The 19,193-nt window shown below is 37.8% G+C and overlaps 1 protein-coding gene across 2 annotated transcripts in view; it reads left to right on the top strand.

The window, feature by feature from the left end:
• The window catches only part of LOC133616842 (uncharacterized), a 271,957-nt gene that overhangs the window by 73,383 nt on the left and 179,381 nt on the right, over positions 1-19,193 (top strand). For both annotated transcript variants that reach the window (XR_012050812.1, XM_061976458.2), the window contains exon 5: positions 13,459-13,512. Coding sequence is in view for 1 of the 2 variants with exons in the window: in XM_061976458.2 (XP_061832442.2) it covers positions 13,459-13,512 (54 nt within the window). In the remaining variant the exon portion in view is untranslated. The remainder of the gene's footprint in view (positions 1-13,458; positions 13,513-19,193) is intronic.

Below are 19,193 nucleotides of genomic sequence, written 5' to 3'. Positions count from 1 at the left end.
ATTTACTTATTTATGAAATATCTCTTTTTGTTAACAAGTTAAAGATGTTTAATGATAATGCAAGCATGTTTAACACATATAGTTAATATTGTTAATACATTAAAGGTGTTTAATGATAATACAAGTATGTTTAATACATATAGTTAATATTGTTAACAAGTTAAAGGTGTTTAAAGATAATGCAAGTATGTTTAACACATATAGTTAATATTGTTAACAAGTTAAAGGTGGTTAAAAGTAATACAAGCATGTTTAACACAAATAGTTAATATTGTTAACAACTTAAAGGTGGTTAAAGATAATACAAGCATGTTTAACACATATAGTTAATATTGTTAACAACTTAAAGGTGGTTAAAAATAATACAAGCATGTTTAACACATATAGTTAATATTGTTAACAACTTAAAGGTGGTTAAAGATAATACAAGCATGTTTAACACATATAGTTAATATTGTTAACAAGTTAAAGGTGGTTAAAGATAATACAAGCATGTTTAACACATATAGATTCCTTTCTTTCATGAAGACAAGAATATAAGTTGGTGTATTACCTGATTGTGATGACTTGCATTGATTGCAATCAGACAGTGGTGATGATAACGTCCGCATTTTCGAATGGAGGAGAAAAAAAGTCCTCCTTTCTGTCCAATACCACATGAAAGTGGTTGGTTTTTGGCATCTTATTTATCCAGCTTCCGTACTCCTTTGTATACACTTTACAAGAAATACATTGTCGGCAAACTCCGTAGCTTGCTAACTTGTGCACGCCAGCTTTCTGAGACTCTTATTTTGGTAGCGCAGGCAGGATGAAGCAGAGCTTTTATTGTGCAACTGTGCAGTCGGTCTTTGGAGTTTTGACGACAGGTACGGCGCCAGAGTCTGTTGAAATAAAGTGTTTCTCGCCTTCCAGTCGGTAATTTTAATGAGCTGGCAGCAGCCAGCGTCATCTCAGAAGACCCTCGGGTGCCGTGAATGTCAATTAAGTGACGAAAGTGACGTCATAGTGAAGATTTATGATCGCTCATTTTTAGGACTATTTTTTTAATGCCTGGCTGGTGATCGACTGACACACCCTCCGAGATCGACCGGTAGATCGAGATCGACCGGTAGATCGCGATCGACGTAATGAGCACCCCTGCCCTACAGGGATGAAGCCTAAATTAAATGTACTATGTTTGACACCATGGAGACAAGGATCAGTGATTCAGAAGTAGTTACAACACTGCAGACTGTGGATAGACATTAGCCGCTAGCTAGCTAGCCATCTATTAAAGCACCTCTTCCTGAGGGCGTTTCAGTGTTATAACCTCACCTTTATCTTTAGTTATTAAGCCAAAATTTGCTCGTTCTCCCTTTTCTGTCTACACACTGTGTCTGCTTGTAAGTACTCTGTGATTGTACGCTGCCGAACATGCTCGCCGCAAACATGCTCGTCTGCATGACGACGGGTGTGGGACCGGTACTTTTTAGATGCGGTATAGTACCGAATATGATTTATTAGTATCGCGGTACTATACTAATACCGATACACCGTACAACCCTAGTCAGAACATAGCTGGTTCTGGCAGCGGACTTTGATTTTTTAACAAAACAAGTCTTGAGATATGTCTTTGCTGTCATGATCTTCATGACAGTTGTGGACTTGTGTTGATTTTTCCGTGTGTGTTTGTTTATGTCCAGTGCTGTTAATTTGTTGTTTCACTTTGCCTGTCTGCTCTTGAGTGCTGGCTCCCACACCTGTTCCTGGTTGCCAATCAGGCTCCTTTGTATGCCGGCCCTGCCTGTCTGTCGGGGATGGATCATTCCTCGGTATAGCTTGGTTGGTAGAGCGGCCGTGCCAGCAACTTGATGGTTGCAGGTTCGATCCCCGCTTCCGCCATCCTAGTCACTGCCGTTGTGTCCTTGGGCAAGACACTTTACCCACCTGCTCCCAGTGCCACCCACACTGGTTTAAATGTAACTTAGATATTGGGTTTCACAATGTAAAGCGCTTTGAGTCACTTGAGAAAAAGCGCTATATAAATGTAATTCACTTCACTTCCTCTGTTTTGTGCACTTCCTAGCTGTGCATTCTCTCATAGTGCTTCTCCTGTTTAATTAGTGCACGTACTAACTTCATTTGCCCTTTTTGGTTTTAATTTTTGTTTTACTTACTGTACATTCTGCCAATCTCCGCATTCTTGGGGTTAAGCTGCAAGCACCACTCTCCAATCATTACATATGAACCTCCTCCATTACTCATGCTGGGGGACATAAGACCAGCTGGTAGAAACTAAAACACGTCTACTTGTAAAGGGTTCGGAGAACATATGAAAACCTTTTTATTCATAAGGCCGAGGCTAAGTGTGGCTTGTTTTCATTATGTGGTTGGAAGCTGAGGGCGGTGTGCGATGCTGTGGTCTTGTTTCTGCTGGCTCAGCATTCTGCGATGGACCTATTATTCCGTTAGCGTTATCAAAGTCTTTGAACTAAGGTCCAGCTTCTGCTTGAAGGCATTTGTCATGGAAATAAATGTGGCATTTTTAGGTGCTTTTGTGGCAGTTCCCAACAGTGTTAATAATAACTTATTGTGTGGTCAAGGCTTTAATGAAGGAAAGAGCTGAGGTGAATGTTTATATGTTTGTGGTTCCTTTGTGTTACAATACTTTTGTACTAAAATCATTATTTTCCACATTTTGACAATGTAAACTTTTTATTTAAACATTTTTTAGGAATACATTAGAGCAGTGGTTCTTAACCTTGTTGGAGGTACCGAACCCCACCAGTTTCATATGCGCATTCACCGAACCCTTCTTTAGTGAAAAATAAAATGTTTTTTTTTCAAATTCAAGACAAAGTTATATGTTTTTGGTAACACTTTAGTATGGGGAACATCTAAGTAACAAAGACTTAATTTAGAGTTATTTGGTTAGGGTTAGAGGGTTAGGGTTATAATAAGGCCACGCCGAATAAGGCATTAATAAGTACTTAATAATGACTAGTTAAGAGCCAATATGTTACTAATTTGCATGTTAATAAGCAACTACTTAATGGTGAATATGTTCCCCATACTAAAGTGTTACCATGTTTTATTACTGGTGCACAAAATGAACCGTGCATGAACATCACCTTGTTCAAAGAACAAAACCAACACAGTGCATAAACTCACAACAAATTACACACCTGCAAATCAGTGTGACTTCCGCTGTTGCCGTATCCGTAAAACGCCGATAGGGAAAAGTTTTTAATTACACGATGAGTCGGGTGTGTCTTGACCTTGTCACATGGGGGTCGCAGCTTGCTGCGGGGTTGTTCTTCCAACGCAAGAACGGCTCCGGACGACAGCGTAAAAGGTAGGAAGTGATTTATTTCTTAACAAAAAACAGAAAACAAGCAAAAGAAAAGCGTGCCGAACGCACGGGAAGCTAAGGCTAAATTTAGCACAGGCAAAAGACAGGGAACTCCAAAACTTATGTGACAATTTGCATGGAGCAAATACAACGAAGGCAGAATGAGTGACAAACAAAGGTAGGCTTAAATAGAGTCTCTGATGAGCAACAGGTGCGAGTGCAAGGCAGGTGAAAATCAAGTAACCATGGTGACGAAACAAACTCACAGGTGCACGAGTAACAACAAAAGGAGTCCAAAACTAACCAAACATAACTAAACAAAACATGATCCGGACCACAGATCATGACAGACCTCCGCCGAACCCCTGAGCCCGACTCACCGAACCCCTAGGGTTCGATCGAACCCAGGTTAAGAACCACTGCATTAGAGTAAATCTCAGTTGTTCACAAAGCAAAAATTCACCTGTAATTTATATACCCATCAACTTGATGTTGATGTTTTTCTCCCAATTTCCCACTTAAAAGACACTCTATCAGCCTTGCAGTGTTTGTAAATGAATAATCCCAGGCACAAATAGATGTTGGCAAGACGCATTATAATAACCTAGTGTGTTTGCCTGACTACCAAGCTTGGCACATCAGTCAATAATACGAGAATTGGATGGTACAACTTTCCAATGTTATAACAGACGTAAATGTTGTGTTGATGCAACCCACCAAGGATGTGGTGAAGTTGTGGTGACTGTGGCGCCAAATGACTACCAGGTCCTCTTACAAACCCCGTTTCCATATGAGTTGGGAAATTGTGTTGGATGTAAATATAAACGGAATACAATGATTTGCAAATCATTTTCAACCCATATTCAGTTGAATATGCTACAAACACAACATATTTGATGTTCAAATTGATAAACTTTTTTTTTTTGCAAATCATTAACTTTAGAATTTGATGCCAGCAACACGTGACAAATAAGTTGGGAAAGGTGGCAATAAATACTGATAAAGTTGAGGAATGCTCATCAAACACTTATTTGGAACATCCCACAGGTGTGCAGGCTAATTGGGAACAGGTGGGTGCCATGATTGGGTATAAAAACAGCTTCCCAAAAAATGCTCAGTCTTTCACAAAAAAGGATGGGGCGAGGTACACCCCTCTGTCCACAACTGCGTAAGCAAATAGTCAAACAGTTTAAGAACAACGTTTCTCAAAGTGTAATTGCAAGAAATTTAGGGATTTCAACATCTACGGTCCATAATATCATCAAAAGGTTCAGAGAATCTGGAGAAATCACTCCACGTAAGCGGCATGGCCGGAAACCAACATTGAATGACCGTGACCTTCGATCCCTCAGACAGCACTGTATCAAAAACCGACATCAATCTCTAAAGGATATCACCACATGAGCTCAGGAACACTTCAGAAAACCACTGTCACTAAATACAGTCCGTCGCTACATCTCTAACCGAACCATCCAGACTGTTATCACCGCAAAGTTCAAAAGCCAGCATCTGTGATGGTATGGGGGTGCATTAGTTCCCAAGGCATGGGTAACTTACACATCTGTGAAGGCACCATTAATGCTGAAAGGCACATACAGGTTTTGGAACAACATATGGTGCAATCTAAGCGCCGTCTTCTTCATGGACGCCCCTGCTTATTTCAGCAAGACAATGCCAAGCCACATTCAGCACGTGTCCCAACAGTGTTAATAATAACTTATTGTGTGGTCAAGGCTTTAATGAAGGAAAGAGCTGAGGTGAATGTTTATATGTTTGTGGTTCCTTTGTGTTACAATACTTTTGTACTAAAATCATTATTTTCCACATTTTGACAATGTAAACTTTTTATTTAAACATTTTTTAGGAATACATTAGAGCAGTGGTTCTTAACCTTGTTGGAGGTACCGAACCCCACCAGTTTCATATGCGCATTCACCGAACCCTTCTTTAGTGAAAAATAAAATGTTTTTTTTTCAAATTCAAGACAAAGTTATATGTTTTTGGTAACACTTTAGTATGGGGAACATCTAAGTAACAAAGACTTAATTTAGAGTTATTTGGTTAGGGTTAGAGGGTTAGGGTTATAATAAGGCCACGCCGAATAAGGCATTAATAAGTACTTAATAATGACTAGTTAAGAGCCAATATGTTACTAATTTGCATGTTAATAAGCAACTACTTAATGGTGAATATGTTCCCCATACTAAAGTGTTACCATGTTTTATTACTGGTGCACAAAATGAACCGTGCATGAACATCACCTTGTTCAAAGAACAAAACCAACACAGTGCATAAACTCACAACAAATTACACACCTGCAAATCAGTGTGACTTCCGCTGTTGCCGTATCCGTAAAACGCCGATAGGGAAAAGTTTTTAATTACACGATGAGTCGGGTGTGTCTTGACCTTGTCACATGGGGGTCGCAGCTTGCTGCGGGGTTGTTCTTCCAACGCAAGAACGGCTCCGGACGACAGCGTAAAAGGTAGGAAGTGATTTATTTCTTAACAAAAAACAGAAAACAAGCAAAAGAAAAGCGTGCCGAACGCACGGGAAGCTAAGGCTAAATTTAGCACAGGCAAAAGACAGGGAACTCCAAAACTTATGTGACAATTTGCATGGAGCAAATACAACGAAGGCAGAATGAGTGACAAACAAAGGTAGGCTTAAATAGAGTCTCTGATGAGCAACAGGTGCGAGTGCAAGGCAGGTGAAAATCAAGTAACCATGGTGACGAAACAAACTCACAGGTGCACGAGTAACAACAAAAGGAGTCCAAAACTAACCAAACATAACTAAACAAAACATGATCCGGACCACAGATCATGACAGACCTCCGCCGAACCCCTGAGCCCGACTCACCGAACCCCTAGGGTTCGATCGAACCCAGGTTAAGAACCACTGCATTAGAGTAAATCTCAGTTGTTCACAAAGCAAAAATTCACCTGTAATTTATATACCCATCAACTTGATGTTGATGTTTTTCTCCCAATTTCGAATCAACATTAGCAATTCAAGTGACTGTTATAATAATTCCATTAAATTCACCTCCAGAACCCTATCTCTTCCATTGCCGGTTAAAATTAAGCTAAATGCTAAATGCACACTCCAGGTTTAGGCCCTAAATATGCCTCAGATACATTTTGAATGCATTTTTAATAATAAAATGTACAGTGACGGTACCTAATAAATGCTGGAACAGGAGAAAGTCTAATTTTTCAGCCGGAAATCTGCGGCTGCACTGCAAAAAGTCAGTGTTCAAAAACAAGAAAAAAAAAAAAAAAGAATTATGGGTATTTTATTTGGACTAAGCAAAATTATCTGCCAATAGAACAAGAACTTTTGGCTTGTCAAGACTTTCCAAAACAAGTAAAATTAGCTAACCTCAATGAACCCAAAATACCTTAAAAAAGTATATTCTCACTAATAACAACTGAACTACTATATGAGAACATATTTTCTATTGTTTCATTGAAAATAAAACAGCAAAGTCCATTTGGCTGTCATCTGTTTTAATTATGAGACACAATTGTATCAAAGTCATGATTTTTTTTTCATGCTTGAAATAAGAAATTATTACTTTAAAAAGGTAGTTTTATACTTGTGAGTGTTGATGACACAGCTTTGCAACAGTTGATATTCTAGTTTCAAGCATGTTTTACTCAATATAGGTCATAAAATCTCAGCAACAAGCTGTAATATCTTACTGAGATAATTAAGGACCAAAACCCTTAAAACAAGTAAAAGACTCTAACGTAAAATCTGCTTAGAAAGAAGAATTATCTTATCTGACAGAAAATAAGCAAATATCACCCTTATTTGAGATATTTAATCTTACTTAGATTTCAGTTTTTGCAGTGTGTGAAGGTGGCTGCATCGCTACAAGTTTTGACGCCAGATTTGAAGAAAGACTGACTGTCACTGAATAAATTATTGTTACTAGAGTGACACACACACAGCAACTTACACGGACACCATGTCATTACACTGTATGTACGTACTTTATGATGTAAATACATATTTTACAATTTATTATTATATATTTTTCAATCATCACCGATGAAGGATGGATGAGATGTTTTCTGCTGAAAAAAAATCTGCCAATTTTTTAAGAAAACAAAAATATTATTTATTCCACCAACTAAGATTTTGTCATTGCGGGGTCGCAAATGCTGAATTGGGATTATATTGGTATCTACTTTCTTTTCCTAAATTGTTTCCAGCATGTTAGCTGTATACAGTATTACTGTACATACATATATCAGAGCCAGAAAACAGTAACAGAATTTTCGGCACCAATTCATACAAACATAATTGTTTTGCAATAAAGGTGTATGAGGTTAGGCATCTTTTGTTTTGTTCTTTGTACAATGTATTATTCTTTACATCCATAAATCAAGGAATTTATGTTTATTATGATTTCAAAGTAATTTGAATTATATAAACAAAATAAATGAACATTTAAACATAAGTCTTATTTGTTGCAAATTACCGGTAAGTTCAAGTAATGTTTTTTTTAATTTAGAGTATCTCACAAAATGAGTACACCCCTCACATTTCAGAATTGTATTTCCAGGAATTTTCAAGGGACACTACTGTATTAAAAACTTGTATATGCAGAACCCAAAACCAGTGAAGTTGGTACGTTTTCTTAAATTGTAAATAAAAACAGAATACAATGATTTGCAAATCCTTTTCAACTTATATTCAATTGAATAGACTGCAAAGACAAGATATTTAATGTTCAAACTCAGAAACTTTATTTTTGTTTGCAAGTAATCATTAACTTAGAATTTAAAGGCAGCAACACATTGCAAACAAGTTGGCACAGGGGCATTTTTACCGCTGTGTTACATGGCCTTTCCTTTTAACAACACTCAGTAAACGTTTGGGAAGTGAGGAGACCAATTTTTGAAGCTTTCTTGGTGGAATTCTTTCCCATTCTTGCTTGATGTACAGCTTAAGTTGTTCAACAGTCTGTTGTGGTATTTTAGGCTTCATATTGCTCCACACATTTTCAATGGGAGACAGGTTTGGACTACAGGCAGGCCAGTCTAGTACCCGCACTCTTTTACTATGAAGCCACGTTGATGTAACACGTGACTTGGCATTGTCTTGCTGAAATAAGCAGGGGCGTCCATGATAACGTAGCTTGGATGGCAACATCTGTTGCTCCAAAACCTGTATGTACCTTTCAGCATTGTATTAGTGCCCATGCCTTGGGCACTAATACACCCCCATACCATCACAGATGCTGGCTTTTCAACTTTGCGCCTATAACAATCCGGATGACCACAGAACACATTTCCACTTTGCATCAGTCCTCCTAAGATGAGCTCGGGCCCAGCGAAACCAGCGGCGTTTCTGGGTGTTGTTGATAAATGGCTTTTGCTTTGCACAGTAGAGTTTTAACTTGCACTTACAGATGTAGCGACCAACTGTAGTTACTGACAGTGGTTTTCTGAAGTGTTCCTGAGCCTATGTGGTGATATCCTTTACACACTGATGTCGCTTTTTGATGCAGTACCGCCTGAGGAAACGGAGGTCCGTAATATCATTGCTTACGTGCAGGGATTTCTCCAAAATCTCTGAACCTTTTGATGATATTACGGATCGTAGATGGTGAAATCCCTAAATTCCTTGCAATAGCTCGTTGAGAAATCTTGTTCCTAAACTGTTCGACAATTTGCTCACGCATCTGTTCACTAAGTGGTGACCCTCGCCCCATCCTTGTTTGTGAATGACATTTCATGGAATCTACTTTTATACCCAATTATGGCACCCACTTGTTCCCAATTAGCCTGTTCACCTGTGGGATGTTCCAAATAAGTGTTTGATGAGCATTCCTCAACTTTCTCAGTCTTTTTTTATCACTTTTGCCAGCTTTTTGAAACATGTTGCATGCATCAAATTCCAAATGAGCTAGAATTTGCAAAAAATAACAACGTTTTCCAGTTTGAACGTTAAGTATCTTGTCTTTGCAGTCTATTCAATTGAATATAGGTTGAAAAGGATTTGCAAATCATTGTATTATGATTTTATTTACGATTTACACAACGTGCCAACTTCACTGGTTTTGGGTTTTGTACTTTAGAGCATTATGGATTGGATTTACTATAGTAAATATTCACTATAAATTGAAAATTACTCAACAGTCTGGCAACTCAAGTGAATACCACTAATGATGTACTAACCACAAGACGAGTGCAAGATGCCCAAACGTCCACCAGCTCCATGATGTCATCGTAGAGGAGTGGAGGTGTATTCCAAAAACAACCAAAGCAGTTCTGGTGAAATCATCTCCCGATAGGATTAAGTTATGATACATTACAATGGTGCTCACACTAAATATTAACACTGTGGTCACAATTTGGACATGGTGACTGTGACGTGTACTCACTTGTGCTGCCAACTAGTTATTTTTAGAAGACGGTACATCTTCTGAAAATACACTAAGGAAAAAAAACCATTTATAAATACATATTTATATGATTTTACTATATGTTTTAATACACTTGAGTATAATTCTTGCAATAATATGCTTTTGCATTTTGTATGGAAAATACTGTTTTGGAAACCAGGTTTTGAATTACCGACACTGAACATGCAAATGATGAATGAGATATTCCTTCCAAGCTCTTGGCTTTTGTAGAGAGGAAGCCTGGCCTGTAAGCAGCAGGGATACAGATGTGCAGGAATGTAGAATATTTGTAGTGTGTGGCTCTGTGTGTCTTTCTGTGTGGAAGTGTGTCTGTGCTTGTGCAGTTGTATTTTAATACTCGCATACCTGAAGATAAAAGATAAGATGCCTTAGGTGCACAAACAACTAATGTGATTCAAGAAGTAGTTTAATGGGAATTTTGATATCTAGTTACTTTTTGTTTTAGCATGTTATGTCTACATTTATGTTCAAATGTAATAAACACTTATTCTTCTGTTGTTTGGATACTTAGGTGATATTACAAATTTGGGTATCGATGCAATACCAAGTAGTTACAGGGTCATACATTGGTCATAATTAAGAGTTATCATGTGTCCAGAGACATATTTACTGAGTTTATGAACATAAAAAAATGAAAAATGATTTTGTCATTATAAAAATGATCAAATTTAATCATTGTACCGTAATTTTCGGACTATAAGTCGCAGATTTTTTTCATAGTTTGGCCGGGGGTGCGACTTATACTCAGGAGCGACTTTTGTGTGAAATTATTAACACATTACCCTAAAATATAAAATAATATAATTTAGCTCATTCACGTAAGAGACTAGACGTTTAAGATTTCATGGGATTTAGCGATTAGGAGTGACAGATTGTTTGGTAAACGTATAGCATGTTCTATATGTTATAGTTATTTGAATGACTCTTACCATAATATGTTACGTTAACATACCAGGCACGTTCTCAGTTGGTTATTTATGCCTCATATAACGTACACTTATTCAGCCTGTTGTTCACTATTCTTTATTTATTTTAAATGGTCTTTCAAATGTATTTTCTTGGGTTTGGGTTTTATCAAATAAATCTCCCCCAAAAATGCGACTTATACTCCAGTGCGACTTATATATGTTTTTTTCCTTCTTTATTATGCATTTTCGGCCGGTGCGACTTATACTCCGGAGCGACTTATACTCCGAAAAATACGGTAGTAGTGACTAGATACGGCCCTTGTTCTTGGTATTGTTACAATCTATTTGTGCAGATCCACCCATTTGTTTACATTCAGTAGCGCTAGCTTGCTGTTAGCGGTTAGCTATTGTATCCACTTACGGTGTGTCGTGAAGCATGTTTAGCTATTCCTCGTCCTGCAGGGATGATACTTGTAAGAAATGTAGTTTATTTGTCACTATGAAGGTGAGGATTCGTGATTTAGAAGTAGCTAAAACAATGTGGAGGGACGTCAGCTATGGTTTAAAGCACCGCTTGCAGTGCAGGATTTCAGTGTTCATAGCTTCACTTTTAATCATTAGTTTTAAAGCTAAAATATGTACATTCTCCCTCTTCTGTGTTAAAAAGTACCAGTATTTTTCAAAGGCACTATACTATAGTGCCCTATTTAATTCATTTGTACCCTAATACTTTATTAGTACCGGTATACTGTATAACCCTAAATTGGACGCGAGGCAATTAAAAGGGCTTGACAGATGCATACAATCACAAGAAGACAAATAAGATCAAGATCATAAAAATAAAATGATCATAAAAGTAATCCTAATTCAATTGAAATCCTTATATGTGTTGATCAAATAATTTCAGTTGTCATATGCACAGTTAAATGTGTTTTCATCCTAGATTCAAACATTACCACTGCTGAGGCCTGTCTCACATTCTCTGGAAGATATCCAGATTTTAAGAGTATAAATGCCATGTCTGTGTGATCATGTTTTGCTTTGGTTATGTTCGGTTTAGTTTTTGGACTCTTTGTGCACTCTTGTTTGTCTTGTCACCATGACGACCATTAGTTTCACCTGTTTCACGTTTTGCACTCGCACACCTGTTGTCAATCATGTCTGTATTATTTAAGCCGATAGTTGCCAGGATGTCAGCCTAGCGACATTGTCATTACCATGCCCTGTTTATTCGATAGTCTATGCTTCATGCCATGCCACGTAAGTTTTGTTTTTTCACGTCACAGGAAGTGTAGGTTTGTTTCATGTTCATAGTTTTTGTCTAAGTGTTAGTTTTTGTTTCATAAGCCAAGTTTGTACTTCCGCCTTTGAGCGCTTCTTTGTTTGTACCTTTTTATAGTTATTATTAAATCATGTCCTTACCGTCACGCCATGTCCGCTCCAATCTCTTTGCATCTCGGGAAAACAAACCCCGCCATAGTCCACGCTATGACAATAAAACTAAAATGCAGTCTCAGCGAGTTTCGTCCTTATTCTGGGCTGGAGCAGTAGACCATTTCCTGAGGTTCTCAGATGGTTCATATGGTTCTGGCATGTCAGAGATGTACTATAGTGCAAAACCATGAAAAGATTTGTAAACAAGCAGAACTATGTTATAGTATGTTGTGTGTGTGACAGGAAGACAGTGCAGTGACCTAAGTATCAGACTAATATAGTTGTATTACTTGGTTCTAGTCAGGACTCGAGCAGCAACATTGCAGTAGTCTAACCTGCTGGTGACAAAGACATGGATTATTTTTTCCAAGTCTTATTTAGACATAATTACTCTTATTTGGTGATGTTTTTCATGTGGTAAAAAGCTGATGATGTTATTGACCTAATGTGGCTGTTAAAGTTCAAGTCTGAGTCCATTATTACCCCTAGATTACTAACCTGGTTATTGGGTTTCAGAAAAAGGGTTTTAATGTTTTTTCTTTGCTTCTGTGCGCCGTAGACAAGGAGAGTTTTATCTGAAGAAAATTGTTTTGCATCCGCATACTGGTCTGGTGCAATGACAAAGGGAATCAACAGGCCAGTGGTAGGACACACTGTAGCTGTGCAACAGCATGTACAGGTTAAACAATAAGGGTCCCAGGATTGACCCCTGAGGAACCCCACAGGTCATAGCCATTTGGTCAGAGACCCAGTTAACAATTCCAACAGAATACATCCTGTGATCAAGATAGGACTTGAAGTCTTGAACCATAATTAGCTGTTGACTGAACCTCTCACACTCCAATACATGTTACCTATGTTTTACAATATATTTATATATCTACAGTATACCTAACCCTAAACAGGTGAACACGTGTTTCATCAAAGTATGACTTAACATTACCTTGTTATCATCATATTTGTAATGTTTCATATACTGTATACAACATCACTTATCCATCACTACAAATAAAGTAGTTTCTTGTGATATACTGTATCATAGCCTCTAATTATCTGTCGGTACTTTTGACGTCCGGGATCATTTCTGATGACAGACTTTGCGTGCTCTGATATCATCATTAAATGCAACTGTAAATGTACGATAATAATAGTTTCCTTGTTTAGGAAAGCATGTTATTAATTTGAGGTGATATCATCCATACTGGATGTTTCCAAAAGCATACCGCAAGCATACCCTCATGAAGCAGCTGGTATTTATCATGAGTCATCTTTTATTCTGTACTGTTATCAGTAACCAAAGATAACATTGTGTATTTAACATGTTATTTCTTACAATGTTTCAGGGTCCTGATGGACCACATGGAAACCCTGGACCAGCAGGACCACCTGGAACCAAGGTGAGTGGCCACTTTCAATCGTGGTTAAATGGTGTCCTGACAGGGTTCTGCTTCGTATCTGGAGGGGAAAGAGTCAAATGGCTTCACTCAGAGTAGAGGACCTAAGCCAGGAATCGCTTGTCATTTTTAGCACCCTCAAGTCTTCACAGAAATAATATCTAATATTTGAATTTAATATAGCTTTAAAATACTAATTACAGTACATTGGGAGTTTTTTAACGTACCTTTGCAGTTCATTGTCATATATGACTTGTTTTTCCGGTGAGTTAACCATTGTTGCACAGCCCGACCTGTCAATCACCCAACAGGAAAATAAGTATGCAAGGTCAACAACAGCCTGAGGATATGTGTTTTGACACGTTTATTCTAAAAATTGTTTTGTTATGAAATCGAGAGCTATGTCCTGTTGAATCAGCAAATTACGTTACCTTGTCATCTGAGTTAATTACAGTTTATTTATATGTATTTGAAAACCAAGACAACATAATGAAACCAAGACAACATAAGAAACATTTTGCAGACTCAACAAAATTGATGGACTGGTGTAGAATCACGCAAGTCATTGGTCTTGTGTACTTTCCAAGAACCGTCGCAGCACACATGCAATGCAACTAGACAAGTTGGGACCCGATGCTGCATAGTGTTATTTGCATGTGTATCAGGAGGGTTGGGTGTGACACATGAAGCAAGATACCATAGAAAAGTAGAGCTTTTTTTGAGATCATCGCTCCACTCAAATTGAAAGGCATAGCTTAATTTGTTGACTGACTTCTGGTTGACTCATCCTTGTGTACTTGAAGCTTTTGTAGAGAAGTCAGGCAAATTCCGTAAGCATTGTCTCAGTTAGTAGTCTTTTACCAAATGGCAACAATTATGGCAGTTAGGTTCTGTCCCACTTAAAAGACACTCTATCAGCCTTGCAGTGTTTGTAAATGAATAATCCCAGGCACAAATAGATGTTGGCAAGACGCATTATAATAACCTAGTGTGTTTGCCTGACTACCAAGCTTGGCACATCAGTCAATAATACGAGAATTGGATGGTACAACTTTCCAATGTTATAACAGACGTAAATGTTGTGTTGATGCAACCCACCAAGGATGTGGTGAAGTTGTGGTGACTGTGGCGCCAAATGACTACCAGGTCCTCTTACAAACCCCGTTTCCATATGAGTTGGGAAATTGTGTTGGATGTAAATATAAACGGAATACAATGATTTGCAAATCATTTTCAACCCATATTCAGTTGAATATGCTACAAACACAACATATTTGATGTTCAAATTGATAAACTTTTTTTTTTTGCAAATCATTAGCTTTAGAATTTGATGCCAGCAACACGTGACAAATAAGTTGGGAAAGTTGGCAATAAATACTGATAAAGTTGAGGAATGCTCATCAAACACTTATTTGGAACATCCCACAGGTGTGCAGGCTAATTGGGAACAGGTGGGTGCCATGATTGGGTATAAAAACAGCTTCCCAAAAAATGCTCAGTCTTTCACAAAAAGGGATGGGGCGAGGTACACCGCTCTGTCCACAACTGCGTAAGCAAATAGTCAAACAGTTTAAGAACAACGTTTCTCAAAGTGTAATTGCAAGAAATTTAGGGATTTCAACATCTACGGTCCATAATATCATCAAAAGGTTCAGAGAATCTGGAGAAATCACTCCACGTAAGCGGCATGGCCGGAAACCAACATTGAATGACCGTGACCTTCGATCCCTCAGACAGCACTGTATCAAAAACCGACATCAATCTCTAAAGGATATCACCACATGAGCTCAGGAACACTTCAGAAAACCACTGTCACTAAATACAGTCCGTCGCTACATCTCTAACCGAACCATCCAGACTGTTATCGCCGCAAAGTTCAAAAGCCAGCATCTGTGATGGTATGGGGGTGCATTAGTTCCCAAGGCATGGGTAACTTACACATCTGTGAAGGCACCATTAATGCTGAAAGGCACATACAGGTTTTGGAACAACATATGGTGCCATCTAAGCGCCGTCTTTTTCATGGACGCCCCTGCTTATTTCAGCAAGACAATGCCAAGCCACATTCAGCACGTGTTACAACAGCGTGGCTTCGTAAAAAAAGAGTGCGGGTACTTTCCTGGAACGCCTGCAGTCCAGACCTGTCTCCCATCGAAAATGTGTGGCGCATTATGAAGCGTAAAATATGACAGCGGAGACCCCGGACTGTTGAACGACTGAAGCTCTACATAAAACAAGAATGGAAAATAATTCCACTTTCAAAGCTTCAACAATTAGTTTCCTCAGTTCCCAATCGTTTATTGAGTGGTGTTAAAAGAAAAGGTGATGTAACACAGTGGTGAACATGCCCTTTCCCAACTACTTTGGCACGTGTTGCAGCCATGAAATTCTAAGTTAATTATTATTTGCAAAAAAAAAATAAAGTTTGTGAGTTTGAAGATCAAATATCTTGTCTTTGTAGTGCATTCAATTGAATATGGGTTGAAAAGGATTTGCAAATCATTGTATTCCGTTTATATTTACATCTAACACAAATTCCCAACTCATGTGGAAACGGGGTTTGTACACTATGTTTTGGTTATACAATCAGTTGCTCCTCTTGTGACAATACATATTTACATAGCAAGTTCCTAAAGGCTTAAAGGCTGATATACCCTGCACCCATTTTCTATACAGTTTACAGTATCTTGTCCAGGGGTCACAGTGGGAAATGACTCAGGCTGAATCGAAATTATACCCCTTTCTCCTTTGTCTTCGCCCTTTGCTTTTGTTTTGCGTGTACATGTCGAACAAGAGGTGTCCCAATTATCGTGTAAGGTTAAGGGAATGACTAAGTTCTAAATGGGTGTATAGCCCTCCAAACACTTGCAAAACAGTATTATTGGAAAGTTCCCATCTCACCGGTGACACAATGGCTGAGCAGAAAGCACATACATATAAGTTGGGCTGTCAAAAATAATGAATTAACTCGTGTGATTAATCACATAAAAATATTGCATTAATCATGTTTACGCAGATTAATCCCACAATCTATTTTGACTGCACATGCTCCTTTATCTGGTTACCTGAAAGGTGATGTGGGTTGTTATATGGTCAGTGATCAGGTCAATGTATACGTCTCCGAAAAGATGAGTGAGGAGACTCGGACAGGTGTCCTCACTGTTAAATCAGAATACACCCAGATGGAACATTAGACAAAACATTTTAAGCAAATAAATAGCATGCGTTCAATTAAAATATTTAAAGAATGTTCTTGCATTGAGAATTGCATTTGTGTCCAAATATTAGGCTTTTTTTCAAGTTAATTAAACATTTTGCAATTAGGTCATAACCTGTGATTAATCATGATTAATCAAAATTCAAAAGTGTGATTAATCTGATTACAATATAATTTAACCACACTAAATATAAGTAATTATAAGCATAGTAATGACATGTTTCCTCAGGTATTCGATCTGTTGCTACTCCATGAAATATTGCCATGCTGTTCTTGTATTTTAAGCTCACTCGTCTTACAAACGGATCATTCTTTTTTTCAAATTTCTTACCACATTTCATGAATGATTAGGCATTTTTTCATTGTGTTTTTTTTTTTAATTTTAAATCGCTCCTAATGACAACCTAGCTAACACAACTATTGTACATATTGCAGCTTCTGAATACTGTGACGTTCACTTTTTATAGCGTATAATCTATCTAATGATGAAGTACAGCCACCAAGAGCTTGGAGGGGATGACTTAGCAGGGAACGACTGCCGTTTCATTTCTTAGAGCGTGTTTTTTTTCCCTACTTCGTCTTAGACGTCTTTCTCTCAAGGGGTGAGGGCTAGTTGTAAGACTAAAGGGGAAGGGGTCAGGGAGAAGTTGTATAATAATCTAATCCCACACGAGCTGCAAAATTACTTATTTAATCACTGTACTCTATACTCCAGGGGTTTCCCTTAATCACTATACTCTATACTCCAGGGTTTCCCCTTAATCACTATACTCTATACTCCAGGGTTTCCCCTTAATATAACTGAATGTGGCGCATCGCCATGGCAAATTCATTGCTGCCACACTTTGGGAATAAGGGTTTTATGTGAAAGCAAATTAAAGTAATATAACATATTGTAGCCTCCAGAAGAAGTCACACAAAGTCTGACACTATTTGTATCTTTTATTGCCAATCCTATGTTCACAATTCCAACAGGTTTTACCTCCCGTGCAAACACTTTTGTCCCCTTGCTTTCCCAGACACACAACAACACTTCCTCATTCTCCCCCAATCTGCTGTCAGACATGGACTGTGTGTTTGTGATCATGGAAAAAATGAACATCAAATCAAAACCACACAAACATAAAGCATTAACACCAGCAGGTCGTTACAGTATATATATATATATATATATATATATATATATATATATATATATAGTGCACACCTACTAGGATATATATAGTCCTACTAGGATATATATATATATACATATACATATATATATCAGTGATGTGCGGTGAACTATACACCAGGTGAGGCAAAGATACTTTTGGAGTTGTTTTTTTCTTTTTTTTTTACTTAAATTCATATGTGCAGCTCTAATCATTAGGTTGCACATTAGAATAACAAGAAAAAGAAGGGATTTATTTGCTTTCATAAAAACATTATCACAATGATATTATGATATGATAAATGGGTCCAAAAAGTATTTGATAAAGTTGTTATTAAATATTTTTTGGTCCCATTTGGTTTTAACAAAATAAATCAAGTATTGTGAGTGTATCTTACCTTTCTGTACTTGTATCTGAAGCAGCAATAGCTATCCTCTATGAAAACCTACTTTGTATGATCACATTCATTTTGTCTTAAAGTTCAGTTTAGAGAAGTATTTCATCTTGGATACAGTATATAATCCTCCATATTGGCAGACACATTCATTTGGTTTAATGTTTTTGCATGCAATTAAACAATATTTTTGTATCTGACAAAACACACCCACAAACACTGGTTTACTCTAATAAAAATGCCATGTTTGTTATAAATACAGTTTTGAAAAAAAGGGAAAAAAAGGCTGGCTTCCACTGGAGAGACATGTGTCTGCTCGCACTTCTCCCAGTGTGGCAGTCAGAGTACTGCTAGCTTGTTGTCACTTATTCTGCAGCCGAGTAGTCGCAAGAATGATCCCTGGGATCACTAGCGCCCTCTACCACCATGAGGCGGGAGAACTGCATGCCTCCCCCAGTGCGTCTTCGCAGCCGTTTTATGATTGCTCAGCACAAGAAATACGTTACACACATACAGTTGTTGACAAAATACACTGTGCATTATATACCTCAGCTAACTAAACTATGGAAATGTATAATATAATTCATATAGCAACCAGTGCATCTTCGCAGCCGTTTTATGATTGCTCAGCACAAGAAATACGTTACACACATACAGTTGTTGACAAAATACACTGTACATTATATACCTCTGCTAACTAAACTATGGAAATGTATAATATAATTCATATAGCAACCAGCAGTTAGCCGCGCAATCCATGGTGAGGCTCAACTGTCTGCTGACCCTTTGTGTCAGAACCAGACAGAGAAAGGAATGATATTCAACTTCATCATTCAATCAATCATATTTTTGGAACTTTCAGAGCGTTTTACGTTTCTTCGCCTATGAGAACGTTCTAAGAAGCTTTAATATTTGTTTA

Source organism: Nerophis lumbriciformis, linkage group LG14 (assembly GCF_033978685.3).
Source record: "Nerophis lumbriciformis linkage group LG14, RoL_Nlum_v2.1, whole genome shotgun sequence".
NCBI lineage: Eukaryota > Metazoa > Chordata > Actinopteri > Syngnathiformes > Syngnathidae > Nerophis > Nerophis lumbriciformis.
This window is presented reverse-complemented; position numbering and strand designations above follow the sequence as displayed.